Here is an 18,975-nt window from a genome sequence, read left to right as displayed (position 1 = left end):
ATCTTGTGTAGATGCACTTTCTGAATCCACTTGTAATCAGTTTTAATCCTCTCTTTACTGTGAGTATCCATAACTTTATCCATACATAATTTGAATGTACCTGAACTGCAGGGTCCATCTCAAGCCCATAACCATTCCTGACTGATCCCTTCAGCTGCACCCACTGTCACTTTTTACACTCCCACGTTGCTACTTGATGCCCACTTGTACAGAAGTAGGGCCATACAGCAGCCCTCTGACTTGAAGCCCGCCTTCTGATATCCTAACTTCCATAATTATCTTCTCTATTTTACATAAAAATATAATGTGCCTATAGTCCTTCTACATACTGTGCCTTCAATGGCATTTCTCCAGAGCACTCTTCTACAACAGCGCTTTTTAGCCCTTGTCAGTTTGATCAGAAGCAGCATGACCATAAGCAGACAACCATCTACTAGTGCTTTCAGTCATCGCACACAGGAGGATTGCCTCAGGAGAACACTGCAGCTTCAGTCAGTTCTGTCCATTTTTCCTGGCTTTTCATCAGTGCATTCTTTTGGATTCAGTCAAAAGTATATTCTTCTCCTATTACTGAGAATCAAAAAAAAAAAAAAAACCAACAAAGCCAGGTGCACAATGGTCAATTCAGAAATGTAGATGCTTACCTCTGTGAGGCTTCAAAGCATATGGTAAAAAGAATGTCTATTGCTTCTCTAAAAATGCAAGAAGATGTATACACATTGTGTATGTTAAAGAGGGGCATAACTTGCAGTCATTGTGAGGTAGGAGGAACTATAGCCAAACATGGCTGCTTCTGAAAACAGGCTGATTTGCCATAGTGTAACCACCCTACAGTTTATTACTTTACAGTTAACATTCTCCTGGCTATTCCACTTTTTCCTTCTACGTTCCAGTATCCTCCCGACAAAACCCTGGTTCCATGTGATCACAGGAAGCTGGTAATGTAACTAGCAGATGATTTTGAAACATCACAAATAAAGCATTTTTAGCACTAGTAACCAAGATAGTATTTATGACTCTCCAAAGACTTCTCATGTTTTCAATTCCTGGTTCCAGTTTTCCACCTTAATTTTGCTCTTTTGTGCACTCTCATTTACAGAACAAGCAGCTTATACATATTAATTTTGTTTTATTACTATTAGAAAGGAGTGGTTCAACTGATAATTACAAACATTTTCCCAAGTTACCCAATCACTAGTGGGTGCTTATGTCTGACATAAACAGTCCTTCCTCCTCATCCCTCAGTTATCCCTTCCAAGTTGCACTGAAGTGGACTGCAGGTGTTAATGGGTCTGGGTGACTGCCAGACCTCTCGAGCCGCTTTACCTTTCCGGTATGTGAAGGCGTTCCAGAGGATTCAAGCCTTTACTTCTTTTGCACATGCCATATCACAGGGTAGAAAAAGCAAGCAGCTGGAGGTTCCTCACCGCACAACACCCTCCCCTGACGCTGTCACCCACGTTATCTCTGATCTAGAAGATGAAAACAGAGTGGCTGTGATAGCAGTACTATTCTTAGTAAATTCACATTTCAGTTTGTTAGTTTCACAGTACAGAGAGACGATGTTTGATCCCTATTGCTCATTTTGTCACACGCTGGAGGACAGACATAGTTTCCACTCTATCTGCTACCTCCTCTTCCGCAGTCAGTATTTCCAGCTCTTTCTTTGGACAGTTTAATATCTGGTCAAATCTCTGTGCTGTTTATTTACTAGATAATAATGCAGTTGTATGACAAAACTGTCATGGACCCATATACTTAAATAACAGCTTCCAGAAATGGGAGCTTTTTTGCATCCCAACCACATCTTTGTAGCATATTGCGACCAGCCTTTTACAACTCTAAACAAATGTAGGATCCAGCCTCATGACACCCAGTGCCTTATGGCAAGCCTTAGTCCAGCTGACTCAGACAGATTTTGGAAAGTATTCCAGGGTTACAAGAAGTTTAATGTTATACAAAGTGTATAAAAAAATTACTTGTAATTACATGTTTGGTATCACTGTGTTTCATACAGACGTTTTCTCAGATATTCTAGCTGTTCAGGTTTTGTGGACAGAACCATAGAATTCCATTCAAAGTGAGGAATCTGTAGAACAAAGTCACACAGACTTAGTGTTGATGTTCCCTGATAAAAGTCACATACAGTCTTACAGCACAGAAAAGATCTATTGTTCTCCACTTTAAAATATCGTATTACCTGTGCCCTTCTAAAACTTAGGTTTATTCTAATATTGAAAATATAAATTTATTTTTATGTAAGTATAGCCAGTTTGCTTCCACAAAGTACTAGTTGCACAGATGTAAAGCAGATACCCATACAATACAGGCTATAACAACTTCATTACCCCGTCTTTCACCTGAGGTATTTGGAAATTCATTAAGAGAGAAAAACTCAAGGTCACTAGTTTGCAGTGTTGAAGTATCAAACTGAAATGGTGTATCAGTAGCCCAGCATTTAATCTCAGGGCAGTACAAGAAAGGATGTTTATTTTGTCTGGGGAAAACACCACCACCACCACCCCAAACTTAAGCTTATAGGAGGCTTCTAGTTAAAGTCAGAGTAGGTGATATAGGAAATATATATCTATATGGGAGACTCTGAATTCATGAGCCTCCTAAAATGTCTGTGCTGCTGAGTGGGAAACTCTGGTCACTAGTTTTGCAGTCACGGTACTATCACTCCAACAGCCAGCCAGCCTCCACCACCCCCATAGAGCTGCCATAACTAGCTCTGTGTGTGCAATGAGTGTGCGTTCAATTTTTTCTCATATGAATATCTTTGGTGAATTGAACTGAAATACTTGTTTCGTATTTTCTCCTTTACTCAGGCTATGTTCAGATTGCTAGTTTGCTTGCAGTGAGGCAACACTAAGACTTTTTGATTTCAGCTTTGCTGCAGCTGCTGTCAAAGATGTGTTAAGTTCTATTAAGTCTATAAATGGCTAGAAATTTCCCCTCTGGATTCAAAAACTGCTCTCACTCAGTAGGTGCTTTTAACTATTAGAGGAAAACTGTCTTTAAGTCTGTTGGAAGGAAAATCCGTGAATCTGCACAACTAGCACAACTCAACAGAAGACATAAAACATTGTTGACTGCTCACCTGAACGACCCGGTACCCCAGTATTTCCAGGTGTCGTTTTTTCGCTGCAGGTTCTCCTTTCAGGTGACGTGAATCTTTACTAAAAGCTTTTGAATCAAGAAATTCCAAAGCAATTCTGCAAACAAAAATAATCATGTATTTACTTTCAGGTTGAGTCAAATTTCTAGTTCAGCATTGACAGTTGCAGGAAGACTTTTGCTAGACAAATCTAACAATTCATAGAAGAAGAAAATTAAACAATTCTCTGAAAGTAGACAACATTTTTCTTACATTTATCTGGAGATACTTGAAACTTAGGAAGAGCATTTCCTTCTTTCATCTGTTCTGTTCAAATGGCAAAACCAGCAACCAGCATTTTCAAGGTTTACATTTGAAGAGGTTGGAGGAAAACAGTATTCCAATGTCATAAAATACATATTTCAAGGATCCTTGTCTGCTCTATTGTACTGAGTTCGGCTGAGGTGGAGTTAATTTTCTTCCTAACATCCTACATGCTGCCATGTTTTAGACAGATGACCAAAATAGTGTTGATAACATGCCCATGTTTTGTCTGTTGCTACATGCTGCTTGAGCAGCAATCAAGACCTGTGTCTCACTCTGCCCCCACAGAGTGTAGGCTGCGTTTGGCAAGAGGTTAGGAAGGGGCCAGCTGAGACAGCTGACCTCAACTGGCCAAAGCAATATTCCGTACCATGTAACATCATGCTCCACAATAACCTGGGCATTTTTTCCAAATTAGTCATTGCTTGGCAACTAGCTGCACCCAGTCTGCTGGTGATAAGTGGTTGCATCTGCACCACTTGAATTTTCTTTTATTTAAAAAACAAACAAACAAACCTCCTTCACTTATCAAACTGTCTTTATCTTGACCTAAGAGGGTTTTTTTTCCTCTCTTTTTTCCCCTTCAGATTCTGTTCTCCATCCCACTGGGAGTAGTAAGTGAGCAAGTGGATGGAAGCTTAGCTGCTGGCTAGTGTCGAACTGCTACACTCAGGAAGGCTAAACCTAATAATGTTTTTGGAAAAAGAAACAGAAAAATAAATAGCCCAAGTGTTCCATCAACTATTTAGGACATAAGCATCATAAATTTGGTCTAAATTTTATCTAAAGCTGGAAGAGCTAATGTGTAAGAATTTCGTGTACCAACCTCTGAGCCCCCTGTGGCAGTGCTTTTCTCTCTTCATCCTTGATGTCATGTCTCAAGTGTATTGCCCTCAAATCATCCAGAAGTATATTCTGAGCCGTGTAAGAAAGAGGCTTTTTATTTTTATCCAGAATGCATTCAAAATCTGTGAGAAAACACCACAGAAAAAATGGACAGAAAAAGGGAAAATCATTAGTTCAGCGTAGTGTGACAACCACCATTACAGGTATCCAACATTTGTATCTGAACTATGCAAAACTGCTAGAAAGTGTACTTTGTACAGACCGCCAAAGCAGTTATTTCTTATTTGCAATATCTTCTGGCCTTTGAATAGACAGCCCCAGAGGCTTCCCAGCCTTGGTGATAACAGTGCTATCAGCAGTCTCCAAAACAATCCTTGAAGGTGGAACTTCTCACCTATTTCATAGTAGTACGGTGTAAGAACAGATGCTCTTGCATAATGGCTCCCTCCTAAGATCTCTGCCAGCATTGTGTGAACATGCTGGCGCAGTGGATTTATTCGACTAATGCCTACAAAGACAAAATAAAGAATTAATAAGTCAAAACACACAACAGCTGAAGTTTTGAAACAGTACCTTGTGACATCACACTTTTGATAGCCAGCCTACTGAATAATAGCTTTCCCAGTGATTCTTGGTGTTATCCCCCCATAATTCAGACGTCATATGATCATCTTTTGACTAGAAAATGACAGGTGCCTACTAAGCACAAATTGCAAATTGAGAATTTCCATCCCAATTTTCCCACTCACATACAACAACCACTTTGACTGCAGGTTTTCATCAGTTGGATTTTATTTGTTTTTAATCATGATTAGACTGTTAGATAAGTATTTACTTATTTTGCATCTATTACAGGCATAGTCTGCTGTTACTTCTCCACTTGTTGCAGATTGCTTAACACCTTCTCCATTAAACATCTTCAGTCTCATAGATTAGAAAGCAGATTAGTCTGACAGATAGCAAAGCAGAATTAATACCATAAGAATTAATGGAGGGGATATTGTGTTTGCATCAGCTAGACTTCCCGAGATCTTTGCTGTTCTCAAAGATCTCAGCTGCTACATCTGTGAGGCTGAACACTTGACCACTCCATCTCGCACCCTTGATGGACCTTGACTCTATCAAAGAAGATGACAACAGCTTAGCCTCCTGAGGGCTAAGTCATCAAAGTGTTCCATTCTGAAAACACAGTAGACAGTCCTGATGATTCCGATTCTTACACCATCCTCCATGTCATACATGCCATCTCTATTTTGCTTAAATCGTATTTCTTACATATAAGTATCTCCTCTCCAGTACATCAGTTCTCCTGGGAAAAACTGCCTTGCTGTTTTGCACTTACTAAGCGCCCTCACTTTTGAAGAACTTTGTTTCAGTGTATAATGGGGCATGCCCTTCTGAGCTTCTGTTGCGTGCTAGTGTCAGCACAACAGATTTAGAACAAGTGCCTAGCAGGCTGTTGAAAACAGACCATTACAGTAACAAGGGCAGCTCTCCTCAAAAACTTACCTTTACACAAGACACGCTGGAAATAATGCTCATGAAACCAAGGGATGTGAAACTCTGGACATTCCAGACAGACTGCTCTGTTCAGTTTCATAAGCCGTGAGCGAACCCTCTGCTTTAAGGTATCAGACAGGACTAAAGTAAACAATGTTAAAAAAGGTGTGAACTGTAAAGTGAAAAACCCATTATATTCAAATAGATGGATACTTCTGAATCATTTACTAAAAATACAAGTAGCTTTATACTATGGCATTTATAAAATTCACACTACACAATTTTAGAAGGCTTCACAAAATCCCTTACAGAAAAAACTAAAAATAAGCTTTGCTCAATATTAAGAGCAATAGCACGACAGAAGAAAGCAGCCATTTGAATTCTCATAATTTATTTTTTGATGGCAAAATGGCAACAGCACATCAATAGCAAACAAGGATGGGAAATAGTCAAACATTCAATCTCTTATTTAGGGAGGAGGGTCCTGTGGGACACATTTTTTGCAGACAAGAATTCCACATTATTTCTTGAGCTTTGGACTGTGACAATTTATTGTAATAATATTCAGTATATTCAGGTAATTTTATTTCCATTAAAATTAAGTACACCAAGTGCAATAAATTGACTGTATTTTTTTTAAAGTGAACTTGTCTCATCCAGCAACAACATCTGCAATATATGCCAGTGCTTCTAAAACACAGATTTTGTTTATTCCTTCCTTTTTAGCATTCAAATACTGACTAGATCATATAGAACAGTCTTTCCAGAAGACCAAACGATTTAAAGAGCGAGTCTACTTCTCAAGTTACATGCACGACTACAATTCCATTTTATACTGAATATTACATAACCCAATTCATCAGAGCTAGATATTTACCTTCAAGTTGAGCATCCAATCTACTTAGGAAGGAAACATCAAATACTGTCTTTATGAGAGCTGGAGGAAAATACCCAGCCACTGACAAAATGTAACCCAGCAGCACCAAGTGGTGAGTTTCAAAACAACCTTTAAAAACCAAATAGAAATCCATATTAACAGGACATTGAAAGGACTTGTAATGCTTTTCCACTTCCCAACTCTGTCTTATGTAATAAAAAAAAAAGTTAACTCCACAATATCTCAGTATCTATCAAGTTTGCACACTTCTATTAAGCTGTATCATCAATCAAAAATGAAAAATTTGAGTGTCTACACATTTTCCCCTACAACTTAGGCATCTTTGGTGAACTATAAAACACGTCCAGCCCCCAAATAATGATTCTTCGGGGAATGCCTAAACTATTATTTTCAATGACAGCGTGCTGCATTAGCCACTTTTCAATTGCTTTATACTATGCTCAAGACACTTTGCTGGTCCTGTACCAACAGTAACTTTTAAAGGGTAAAATGAAGCCAGAAAACCCAATAGAAACACACTTTTAATTTCACAGAGCATAAAGACACATTTTTTCACTTGACTAAAAAAATGCCATCTTACTCTCAGTTTCATCCAGTACAAACACAAAGTTTCAGTGGCACTCAGTCTATGTTCCTCCAATATACTTACTCAGGTTAGAAGTCAGACGTTGGATACAACTCTCAAAGAACTCTTCACTGGCAGGAGGATCATAGTTCAGAACAGAGAAAAGACAGAGAATGAAATACATTTCTAATGGATGGATCTGGGGAAAAAAAACATCCTAAGTTAAGCCGTTAAAAAGTATTCTAAAATTGTTTTGTAGTAAAAAGGATTTTATAATATATTGGACTGGATGATCTTGTAGGTCTTCTCCAACCTAGCTAATTCTATGAATTCTATGATAAATTATTCAGAATATGAAGACTTAATGATTAAGTTTTTTTAGTTGTTTGTGTTTTTTTCCTGGTCCACAACTTTTCCTCGAGGAAAACATAAAAATAATAAGATTCCTAAATATAAATAAGGATTTATATAATATATAGGATATATATAATAAGGATTTATATAAATATAAATATAAATAAGATTCCTAAAAATCTTTAGGAAGATTTTTAAAAGGTTTCCCATCCTTTTTTTTTTTTTTTTAACTACACTGTCACAAGACAAAACGGAATGTCTTTTACAACACTTCCAAATTAAGGCGGGAAAGGAGGGGAACATACCAAGAAAACATAATTTTGACCAAAAACACAGGTTACTGGGGAGATCCTCACAAGAATGGGTAACAAAAAGAAATACACACTATGTGATGTGACTATACTGTAAAGAGAGATGTCAAATGTAAATGAGAACACAAAAGATTATGGTCGACCTAATACTGATTGAACAGTAATATGAGAAAGGAAAACTAAAGAGAAGAAAGTGTAAAGTAACACATGGAAGTAAAACAGCATTCAGTGTACAAAGAGAAAGACGAGTGCTGAAAGAGTTACAGTGAAGAAAACTCTCAGAAGCAGTGTGTTTTTTTCTCTGAAAAACATAAATTCAATGCTCAGGAGAAGCGCTCAGTGCTCCTAGCACTGTGCTATTCAAGTCCTCCAACTCAAGAAGGCTGTAGAATGAGGAAAAGTACTAGGAATGTACCTTTCTGTGCAGAGCCACACACGTCGTTTTTAGCACATATCCATGGAGATGCTGAACACAGTTCTTAATATAAATTGACATGTAGTGAAACTTTCAGACAACAGTTTTAAGGAAAGAATGGAAGGAAATGCTTTTAAACAATCATTCTTACTTTATAAAAAAATTACTAACAGTATGTTGTTTTGTAAGGGCTTGAAAAATAAGTGGATTCAAACCCAGAAAAAAACATAGGACAGATCCAAGAACAGCTATTAAAGAAAATTATCCACGGGCCATCTTTAGCCTAGAAAATCTCAGCATCTGTGGAAGGCTGTTCCAGGGAGATGATCTCAAAACCTTTATTTGTCCTTGCTACAAAACCACATGTTCTCACGTTTGTCAAAGCCTGGATTCTGAGCTAGAATGACTTCTGGTCCAACACAAGAGCCATTATAAGCTGTGTGCATCATGGAAAAGGATGAGACAGCTACTGTAACTTAAATGTCTACTTCCAAAACAGTGTCCAAAACCAAATATGCACAAATGTAATTTCATTCCATCAATAAAAAATTGCTGTATATGAAACTGCTGCAAGTGAGCTGAAAAGGTGAATTGTGTAAACTCGCTTAAAAAAAAAAAAAAAGTTCCATGTTTAACCTGAATTCAAGAGAAACAAACAAACAAATAACTAAGTAAAACCATAAAAGTCAATGGATTTCCAGGGCTGGAATTCTATTCCACTTGCTACTAACCTGTCCTTTTCTAACCGAAGAACTTACACAGTAGATTAAAAGAAAAACTATAATACCTTGTTTATATTTTGAACAGTCACAGACGCTATTCTGTCAAGTAACGAAGGACAGCGGTAGTTTGTTTTTATGAGAAAAATAGACAACTGTAATACATTCGCCCATGTTACTTGATCTATCAAGCGCTGACATGCAACCACAGTCTCCTCGCTGATGACTTCCTGCAACCACTCTCCATTCACATGTGTGAGTTCTTCCAACAGGAGATTTAAGTTCCTGGCTTTCTGAAGCCTCTGAAATCCACAGTCATTTAGTTTTTGCAGAAGCTTTACATGTAGCTCAGAAGTGTTTTGCCAGTGCAACTTGTCATAATGATTCCACTTGACAAGAGCTGTAGCAATGCAACTCAGGTGCTGGAGCCTGCATTGAGGTAGAGCTGCTGTTGCTTTGTTTATAATGATTTCCTCCACTTGAGATGATGGAAGCATCGCTAGTGCACGAATTATTGCAGCTGTATCAGCAGGTATGACACTAGATTTTAAAAAACTGAAAAGAGACAGAAAGAAAAACAGACCATCAATACTGACAGAGTGCAAATGTTTGCTTGTTTGTTTTTTTAAGAAAGCAAACAAATTAATAGAATCATAGAATGGCCTGGGCTGGAAGGGACCTCAAGGACCATCGAGTTCCAATGCCCCTGCCACAGGCAGGGTTGCATCAAAGTTCTATTTGAAAAGTCAAGAGTAGCACACTGTTCCAAGAATAAAAGAGGCACAAAATCAATGACACAGAGTTCACACAGACAGTGACTGTTATTTTTCATTTCAAGATTAATTTCTTCCTTCTAACTTATTCAAATTGAAAAGGGGAAGATGACAGTGAGCATCATAGCTGGCAAGGCCTGAAATGTTACTGAGAGCACAAAAGCGCTTAATAAGGAAGTTCTGCCCTTTGTTAACCGAGTTTGTGGGTTTCTAGGGCAAGGATAATTTCTGTGATTGACAATTGACACATCAACTTATTCTTTGCTGGCGTCCTGGGGAGCACCAGGTTCTGAGGTGCCTGAGGAACACAAAGGCATCGTCCACAAAAAATGAAAGCAATGGTGGCAGATCTCTTCACGATGATGAGAACTAACTAGAAAGTTCTTTGATCTGTAGAAGAGTATTTCTGCTTTATATTTTCACTTGTTCCAATCATGACATCCTTACATACTTTTTATTGATTGCTTCTTCAGGTATCAAAGAAGAGATTAATACCTATCCTTCCCATAAATTTCCTATTCAAAGTCTCTATGTTGCAGTAGCCAGTGGAGGGGGAAAAAACATGCTTTAAAAGGTATCACTTTTATTAGCAGATACTACTAGATCTACAGCCAAGACAAAATCCAGTTCCTATCCTTTGATTTATGTGTTTAATCAAATTAAATCGTTGTAATAGCCTGTTACTTCTTCATAATTCATGAAAAGAAACATTTTAGCTTGTTATTTAAAATATTAACTAGACTACTGTGTAATACTTCAATTAAATAAGACACTGAATTTTCAAGAACACACACTTACCCAAATAACAACATTTTCAGTTTGGTAAACAACTCCTGATCATAGCAATGCAACGACACCAAGCACTGTGTTAACCTTACCAACTGCAATATGTGATAGCTATCCAAGTGTCTGTGCAGAACAGAAACCATTCTGAATACAAACAGAAAAAGATGACAAGTTATTAAGCTAATGCAGAAGATACTGCAGAACACAACACCCCAAATGAAGAAGGGGTGCCTCATGTTGCACAATAACTAAATGGAGGGTTATATACACCTGCACTCTTCTTCACCTCAGTTTTGTTGTGCAGTTTATAATTGCAGAGAATCTGGCACAAGTTCTTAAAGACGCAAGACTTAGTAGTTCAAGTTAGGGCACAATAACTTTTGAAGAAACAGCTCACATCAGTAACAGGACCACCAGACAGGGTGTATTCTCTGCAACTTACCATATTCTCATTTGTCTCAGCAGTTAACAGTAATTGTCACAGGCTAAGTTTACACAAAACAGATCACATAATAGTAAATAAGGTAAAAGCTATATTACATTAACTTGCCAGGATTTAAATGCCCTTCTGTGAAATTCCTTAATTACTCAATCACTTCAGGGTCAAGCTGTGATATTCAAAAGTCTGTAACAGCTAATTATATACAGAGTGCATGTGTTTGTATGTGACACATTCTCCAGTCCCAAAGGATACTATATATTTTTTCATAATACAGGAAAGTAATTTATATGCCATAGAATACAATTACTTTGTAGTTTAAAAAAAAAAAATACTTTTCAAGCAGGTGAGAATGTCTACATTTCATTTTCTGCATTGTCTTCAGTATCACTAACACTTGATGACTGCTAAATCCGTCTGCGATGTGTGCTGCAGTTGCTAGCAACCTAAAGAGAAGAAATCATTTATTTTCCAAAGAGAAACTGCTGAAAAGTCACAGCAAAGATCATAACAATATTCTTTGTCTGAGAGGGAAAGAACCAACAGACTATATCAGGAAATACAGGAAAACAGATTCTCCCCAGCTAGATAATTCTGTTTTGTGAACCCTTCTGAACAGCATGGAACAGATGAAGATGCAAATGTATTAAATCAGGACACTGAGTCCAACGCTTCTGAAAGTAGTCAAAAAAAAATTCACCATCAACCAGCAAGCTACAGAGAGCAAAATCAAATGTGAGTTGAACTGATTCTGGGGCAAATAAGGTTAAAAACTTATTCTGCCTCACTTTGACTTTCACAAAAAAAAGGAAAAAAGATTGAGGAAAATGTTTGGGCCAGTTTAACTGGCTAAACTTATTGTAAAGAAAATAATCTATTGAGTAAGTTATGGTAAAGAATATCCAGATATTTGAATAGAAGGAAATACTACTGAAGTCTGAAAACATTGCTAATCATAACTAATACAATAAATTCTGCCTAAAACTGAAGGCTTTGAGAGAGCCATGAATAATACCACTCCCAAAAAGGATTTTGTGGGGCAAGGAATGCAGGCAGACCAAAATCTGCAATGCAATACAGGGCTCTAATTGCTAAATTAATGCTGGAGGATTCCCTGCTGCCACTCTTTCATATTGGATATGGTGTGTTTAGAGGCTGGACTCAGTGATCTGGGGGTTGGGCTCAATGACCTCTAGAGGTCCCTTCCAACCCCTACAATTCTGTGATTTTGTACAGCAAACTGGGATAGGACAAGACTCCAGTTGTTTCAGGTAATGCAGATCTTAAAAGGAAAATGTAATACATTCTATTGCATATACTTCTCAGGAAAAAGGCAAAAAGTTTGTTACCGCTATCCACTGTGAAAGGAAATGATACAGCTTAAGAGAGAGAGCTACAAGATGCCCTTGCATAACAGTATTCCCATGCCTCTTTGTTACTAGATACAACTTTCTATGCAACTGTTTCAAGACAAACTGCTATGATACTGTTTCTGTAATGAAACAATTCACTGCTATAAAGTTACAAGTAGAAAACCTAACATTCAGATGTCAAGGATCAGCTCAGAAGTTCCTCAAAACACCCACAGATTTTCAATTTCTCTGAAAGACTATGTAAAAATAATATTTGTTAAGAATCTTACCTTTCTCTTACCTTCGACCCAGCCAGAGGCCCAAGAACAAAAAATAATTTTGCAAAGGCTTCAGGATCATGATAATCATCTATTGATTTAGCCAGCAGCTGTTTAGCAATCAAGCGGAATTCAGCATTGTCAAAACCCAGCTGCTCATATAATCCAAAAATAAGACTAATATTGTCTAAATCAAGATGAGAGGTGTTTTTTAAGAAAATCTTGTTGCATTTTTCTAGCAATGGAGGATATGTCAGTTTAATAAGTTGAAGAAACTGTACTATTCTTTTGGCGTAGTTGAAGTGGACTTCTTCTCCCAATAGTTGTTCTGCCTTCTGCAGTAATCGATCTTGAAAATTCCGTGAGATGACATCAGATACACTGATCATCAAAACTGACAAGATCCTAAAAAATTCAGAAGATTTTAAACTTATACATTGATCATGATTAAGTAACACATTTTAAACTTATCAAATTAATTAGCCAAATAAAGGAATGGTGTTAGGATGCAGCTGACTTCTGTGTCACGAGGAGTTCTGAAGCTAATGTACAAAAAACAGCTCAGCAAAAATCATTTGTCCAAATAATTTAAAAATTCTGTTTTCAGAGAATTACTGAATTGACTGGGATTTTTCAACTCTTACAAAGTTGTTTGTGATGAATGTGTTTGCCTAAGACAAACTCCTGACTTGTCTAATTTAAATTTGTAAAAAGGTCTTAAATCTTCAGTGAAAAATTAAAGAAACCTAAACAATCCCCAAGAGACAGAACAGGAAGAAGAGTCACCATCACTCGTAAAGAAAAAAATCCCTTCGTAATGGGATAACTTAAGACAAAGGAGGGTCAGTTGTGTAAAGAAATGCAGTCTCATTCAGTTAATTTCATAAGCAGGCTCAGCATGCCTGAAAATAAATAAATGGAGACCAATGATGCTGTAAAAGGCATGGAGAAAAAAGAGCAGCATTTGCTATAATGGCCTAGGGAGAAGAGAGGCAGGAAAAATAAGCTCAGATTTTTTGGCTAGGGACTAGTTCTACTTTTGTACTAAAGGACATGGTTTAGTGAGGAAACATTGGTGGTAGGTGGATAGTTGGACAGGATGGTCTTGGAGGTCTTTTCCAACCTTGGTGATTCTACGATTCTACTGAATTTTAATATTAGGATAATGTAACAAATACCTTAGCAAAAGAACTGATTAATTTACCTTGACAAAAAATACTTTGAAGATAAATAAAAATAGAATTGTTTTGAGATTCCTTACCACTATTCATCATGCCATATCAGAGAAACTACTATTCTCATGAAAAACAGACATCTGGTGAATTGACCTGTATATTCTCAGACAAGTTCAGAAGAAATTTAGAATCAGATGTAAGGAATACCTTTTTTTCCACTTTAAGTGGAACATTAGTTTGAATTAAGCACTTAGATTGGTTGCAAATAAATTCTTCAAAAAGTAATTGGGAAATGGTTTTAACCTGAGCAAACTTTTCCATGAAAACCAATGCACAAATCACATCTTTCCTATAAACCCCAAACTGAATGAACCTTCAAGTGAGAAAAACTGAAAATGTTTAACAAAAAAAAAAACCCGAAACAGTAATTGTGACATATTGTTTCCCACACTACTCAATTTCACTCTGACACTTACCTTATATCCTGTATAGAATCCAGTTTCATGTCCACAAGATGTGCTATTTTGCCAAGTAGGGGACTAAAATGTCTGCGCTGCTTGTGCAAACACAGTGCAAATTTAGACAAAGCTGGTAAACTAAGGCTGTTAAGACATCAAACAAAGAGGGAATATTTACCTTTTATTTCTAATGAATAACTGAAGGCAAAACTCTAATTCAACAACTGTATAAATTGTAAGTTACCTTCAAATTACAAAACAAGGGGAAAAAAATATTTACACATTTCCTGCGATGTAGTGATATCCTGAACTCAGAGAAAATGCCTAGGTATTTTACATGAAAGCATATTGTGTGTATGAAACTGTACACAACCCAGAAGTTAATACTCTTTGAGAAGCCAGGGTAGCCTTGTGTGAAACAAACGATGCCTACAGCTTACACCTTTCACAAAGCTTACTAGTACAGTACTTGCCTTTCTAATCTTTTCCATGCTTCTGTAACGAGCACTCCCGCCAGTGAATCAGGGCTTTCTACATTGAGCCTTCAGAAAAATCAAAGACATGACAGTTTGAAAGCTTGCTTCAGAAATTAAAAGTAATTAACCTAAAAGACAAATGTCTTCTCATTATTTATCATGTTTTACATTTCTATATTGCTCCCTCCAATCAAACAAATGCACCCAAAAACACATTATAAACATTTATGCATTCACAATCATAATTCCATTTACCAGGTGCCAAACATATCAGTCCTGCTTGGATCTGGCACAGGAAGTTAGATTTCCTTACAGCTGGAGTTTTTACTCCAAAAACACCCTCTTTTTATTACTAGATGAACAATGCATAGATGTGGAAATCAACATATTACTGCTTACCTCAGTATACTATACAGAGTGTCCACTATTGCTTCATTATCCATGTGTTCTACTTTGTTTTCTGCTAAAAAGCAAAGAGTTAGAAACTGGGAGTGATTTCTTATGTAGTCAGTAGTCCTTAAGAGAAGAGGCTTCTTCTTCTGCAACTGCCACAGCACGTTCAATGCAATTCCCACATGCTTTTCAGAAAGCCTAGCCTTGTTCCTTCCAACAAGGCTGAACACTTCATCTTCATGGGTACAGTTGTTTATCTGGCTCAGAAGCAGATCGCTGCTCAGAGTTCGGGCTTGGTAACGTCTAAGTGCAGACAAGCAAACTTGCCTCAAACAAAGCATTTTTCTAAGTCCAACAGCTACCTTTAAGGTGTCTAGAAAGATTCTTTCATTTTTCACAGTAAAACATTGTTACACAAAACAAACTTGGGCATCTGAAAAATGGGCAATTCTTTCCTTTTCATCCTGTATGGTCACTATGTCAGTAACTCAGTTCTGAGGTACCTGTAGTGAGATAGAATTAAAACAGTTAGATTAGTCATAAATCCTAGCTAAAAATCAGTGCATCTGCCTTTTAATGTAGTAGTTAATGTAATCTTAAAAAAACATGCTCTGAATTCTTCTGAGTGAACAACAAACATCAAAACACCCAGAAGTGCTGAGGTTATTACCTTTGGTACTAACTTCCTAAATAAATTTAGAAAATATTTCTGTATTTAAAGAGCTACCTCAAAAATGCACATGCTGCCATGCTAATACTCAGAAGGCAAAGATGGGCTTGTTCATGTGCAAGGAGAGCACAAGTCACCGAGGCTTGCTCTCATATGGAGGCCGCTCCATAACGCCAGTAGGGGGCTCAAAGGAAGTGCAACTGTTGGCAGTAAAAGGAAGTGAGTGAGCACAAGCTCCTGAGCTCTAAGTCATATAACATGAAAGGTTTTCTTCCCCATGCACAATGAAAGCACGCAAAAACATACACATTTTCCAGCTATTACACACTAAGCACCTTTTTCTGTAATGAATTTGCTTAATACTCCCTGTTTACAGGCTGCTTTTATTGCTTCTGCCTGCTCTCCATTCCTTGTGCTTAGAAAGAATTGACTCCAATTTATCACCGGGAAAAGCTGTGCGATGCTATTTATTCCATGCAGTGTTTGGCCTTTCCATCTAAGGACACAGATACATGCTGTTAGAATTAGGGAGGACCTCTTACGAGATTTTAAAAAGTGGATTAAACAAACTGAAACACAGACTGAAGGATGATCAAGCCACTGTTAAATCACAACCCCACAATCTTCAACAAAATCTCAGCTCCTAAGCTGACCACTTTTACAAGACTGTTTGGCAATCCTCCACATTTCTCAAGTTATCAAGAAATGCTGTGTAGATGCAAATGCATGGAACCAAACATACCCAGTGACGACAGCCAAAAGGAGCAGTCACTGACAGTTGTTCCAATGGCTTTTAAGCAGAAGCCACAATACAGAGCTGTCAGAACTACGTGACTTGTCTTGCTCCCCTGTGCTAGCAGCTAGGAGCACAGACAGTAATACAGAACAACCTGCGGGCCAGTTCCAGGCACTGCTCTTTTTGGAAGGTATTCAGCAGATGCAAGGAATTTGTCACAAACTTCCACACGATTTTAAGCTGTAACTTATTTTAATATCTTATAAAAAAAAAACCAAGAAGAAATGCTAGATGTTTTGAAACTTAGAAACACGCCGATTTAAACCAGGAAATGGGTACCTACCTCCCTAAAGAACTACTTCTATCCTCTATTTACCGTGCAAAATATAAAATAAAAGCTCAAGAAGGTATTTAAAGTCATTTAATATCAGTTGAAATACAATAAGCGCTTTCAAAACTGCATTACAAACTACAGAAAGCCCGGAATCCCTTCGCCAAGGAGGGAACGCGCACACCCTAGGCTCAGCGAGGAGGACAGGGACACGCTGCGGTACGGCAGCATGAACAGCGGCCCCGCGCAGCCGCAGCCCAGCGCTCCCCCGGCCGCGTCCGCGTGCGGGGGGAAGAGGGGCAGCGGGAAGCTCCGAGCCCGGCTCTCAGCGTCGGCCCGGGCCCCGCGGCGCTTCACCCTACCCCGGGCCCGAGGGACGGTCGCTCCCAGCGAACTCGCGCGCGGATCCCGGCCCAGCACCACCCGCCCGCACGTACCGCTGACGCCTCCGGAGTGCCGCGGGGGGCGGTGCCGGGAGGGCCGAGCGGCAGGCGGGGAGGCGGCGGCTGCGCTCCTAAGGGCGGACCGCTGAGCCACCGGGCCGACGGGCGGCTTAGCGCTGGCTTAAGGGGGCGCCGGTGAAACGGCTGGGTGCCGTACTCAGAGAAAAAAGTAATTAGTAAGGAAATGGAAGAACCAACCTTCTCTGCAATTTCTAAGACATCCTTACACCCGCAGAGCATAATTTGAGAAGGGCTTAACTGGCATTTTCACGAGGCTTCAGTCACTGAAGCCACAGATGGGTACTGCTCACTCACACCAAGCACTTGGGAGCTCCTGCACACCACTCATCCCTGCACTGCTATGTACAGCCCCGTGGGCTCTCAGAAAATGCCAGGTGCAGGGGGAAGGATAAGACCTTCAAAACAAAGTAAAAGGATATTTGTAAAGTTCCAAGGTCATATCAATACAATTTTTATATAATGTACTTTGAGAGGGTATACATCATCTCTATCTTAAAAAAAAAAAACACATCAGGTCTGATGTTCAGGAAGAGTGAAGCTCAGGTGTTTGGTGTCACTGTACTGAACATACAGATCACAGGGCCACAGAATGGGTGGTGTTGGAAGGGACCTTACAGACCACCCAGTCCCAACCCCCTGCTGCAGGCTGGTTGCCCCCCACCAGCTCAGGCTGCCCAGGGCTCCGTCCAACCTGGCCTTGAGCTCCTCCAGGGATGGGGCACCCACAGCTCCTCCGGGCAGCCTGTGCCAGTGTCTCACCACCCTCTGAACAAAGAATTTCCTCCTACCTTGTTGCAGTCCTATGCAGTAGCATTGTATAAAATGAAATGATGTTACATTTAATTCACGTTACTGTATTTGTACGCTGTATTTCCTTATGCTTTGCAAAAAAAGTTTTGAATTACAAGTTCTGGAGCACAAATCTAACATGCTGTGACATGTATGTTATTTATATTGCATACAGCTTCAGATCATCTCTCTGGATCTTCTCTACCACCACTGAAAATAACAAACACCATTTAACATCTCATTTGTGTTTGTTTTTTTAAAAAAATTAGGTAGAAATTTGGAAGGAGAAAATTATGTTCCTGCTTTCAACAGGCTTCTCGGCAGCTTACCACAGGACTTGCACCCTCCCTTACCGTTACACACGACCACAAACCCAGTACTCACTACTCAGAGCAAGAAGGCTTCTATTTCTATTATAAATTGATACAACTTGAATGGCAACGTAGACACACGGGTTAAGATCAGGAACTTTTTCTACACGACATTTTCCTTTTTAGCTCTTTACAACCCCTCACTCCACGTGCCAAGCACTGCCGCAGCAGCCCGCGGCTCCCGGGGCCGTTTGGAGCGCTGTACCGACCCATCTCGTGGCCGTTTCCCAGGCCGTTAGCCGAGCCACCGCTCCAGCCGCAGCCAGCAGAGAAGGCTGCAGCCGGTGCCTGTCACGGCGCAAAGCCCGCTCCTCACAGGCCGCGCTCCTTCCCGCCAGGCCAGGCCCGGCCCGGCTGAGGGGAGTGGAGGCGGCGGGCGGAGCGCCGCTGACGAGCTCGAGGGGGCGGGCGCCCCTTCCCCCAACCGTTCGGGCTCCTTCCGAGCGGTCCCC

General features: G+C 39.3%; 1 protein-coding gene across 7 annotated transcripts; it reads right to left on the bottom strand.

Annotated features, from left to right (window-relative positions):
* Window positions 37-18,624, bottom strand: FASTKD1 (FAST kinase domains 1). Of its 7 annotated transcripts, XR_002439662.1 has the most exons (18): window positions 17,337-18,018; window positions 16,168-16,328; window positions 15,169-15,665; window positions 14,767-14,835; window positions 14,312-14,437; window positions 12,673-13,065; window positions 11,366-11,476; window positions 10,604-10,735; window positions 9,101-9,587; window positions 7,318-7,432; window positions 6,648-6,776; window positions 5,780-5,911; window positions 4,665-4,778; window positions 4,251-4,392; window positions 3,104-3,218; window positions 1,990-2,089; window positions 1,327-1,472; window positions 37-570 (listed from the first exon to the last, which is right to left on the bottom strand). XR_002439662.1 is itself a non-coding variant. In XM_021399805.1 (17 exons), the coding sequence occupies exons 3-16, from the start codon at window positions 15,501-15,503 to the stop codon at window positions 2,000-2,002; spliced, it is 2,490 nt and encodes an 829-aa protein (XP_021255480.1). In that variant the 5' UTR covers window positions 15,504-15,665; window positions 16,168-16,328; window positions 18,537-18,624; the 3' UTR covers window positions 1,113-1,472; window positions 1,990-1,999. The 7 variants fall into 7 exon arrangements, 6 of the variants coding, with proteins under 6 accessions (XP_021255480.1, XP_021255484.1, XP_021255479.1 ...); XM_021399805.1 differs by lacking the exons at window positions 37-570; window positions 17,337-18,018 and adding an exon at window positions 18,537-18,624 and having other exon boundaries at window positions 1,113-1,472; XM_021399809.1 differs by lacking the exon at window positions 37-570 and having other exon boundaries at window positions 1,113-1,472; window positions 1,980-2,089; window positions 17,337-18,019.

The sequence above is a fragment of the Numida meleagris genome, chromosome 5 (assembly GCF_002078875.1).
Source record: "Numida meleagris isolate 19003 breed g44 Domestic line chromosome 5, NumMel1.0, whole genome shotgun sequence".
NCBI lineage: Eukaryota > Metazoa > Chordata > Aves > Galliformes > Numididae > Numida > Numida meleagris.
Note: the sequence above shows the minus strand (reverse complement) of the source record. Positions and strands in the feature narration are given on the sequence as shown.

Bases quoted from the DNA above. Each gene is read 5' to 3' on its own strand.
- FASTKD1 (XM_021399805.1), bottom strand. From the start codon at position 15,503: ATGCTTTGTTTGAGGCAAGTTTGCTTGTCTGCACTTAGACGTTACCAA. The intron at 9,588-10,603 runs GTAAGTGTGTGT...GTCTCTTTTCAG, and splicing joins CTGAAAATGTTGTTATTTGG to TTTTTTAAAATCTAGTGTCA. The intron at 5,912-6,647 runs GTAAATATCTAG...TGTTTACTTTAG, and splicing joins ATTGGATGCTCAACTTGAAG to TCCTGTCTGATACCTTAAAG.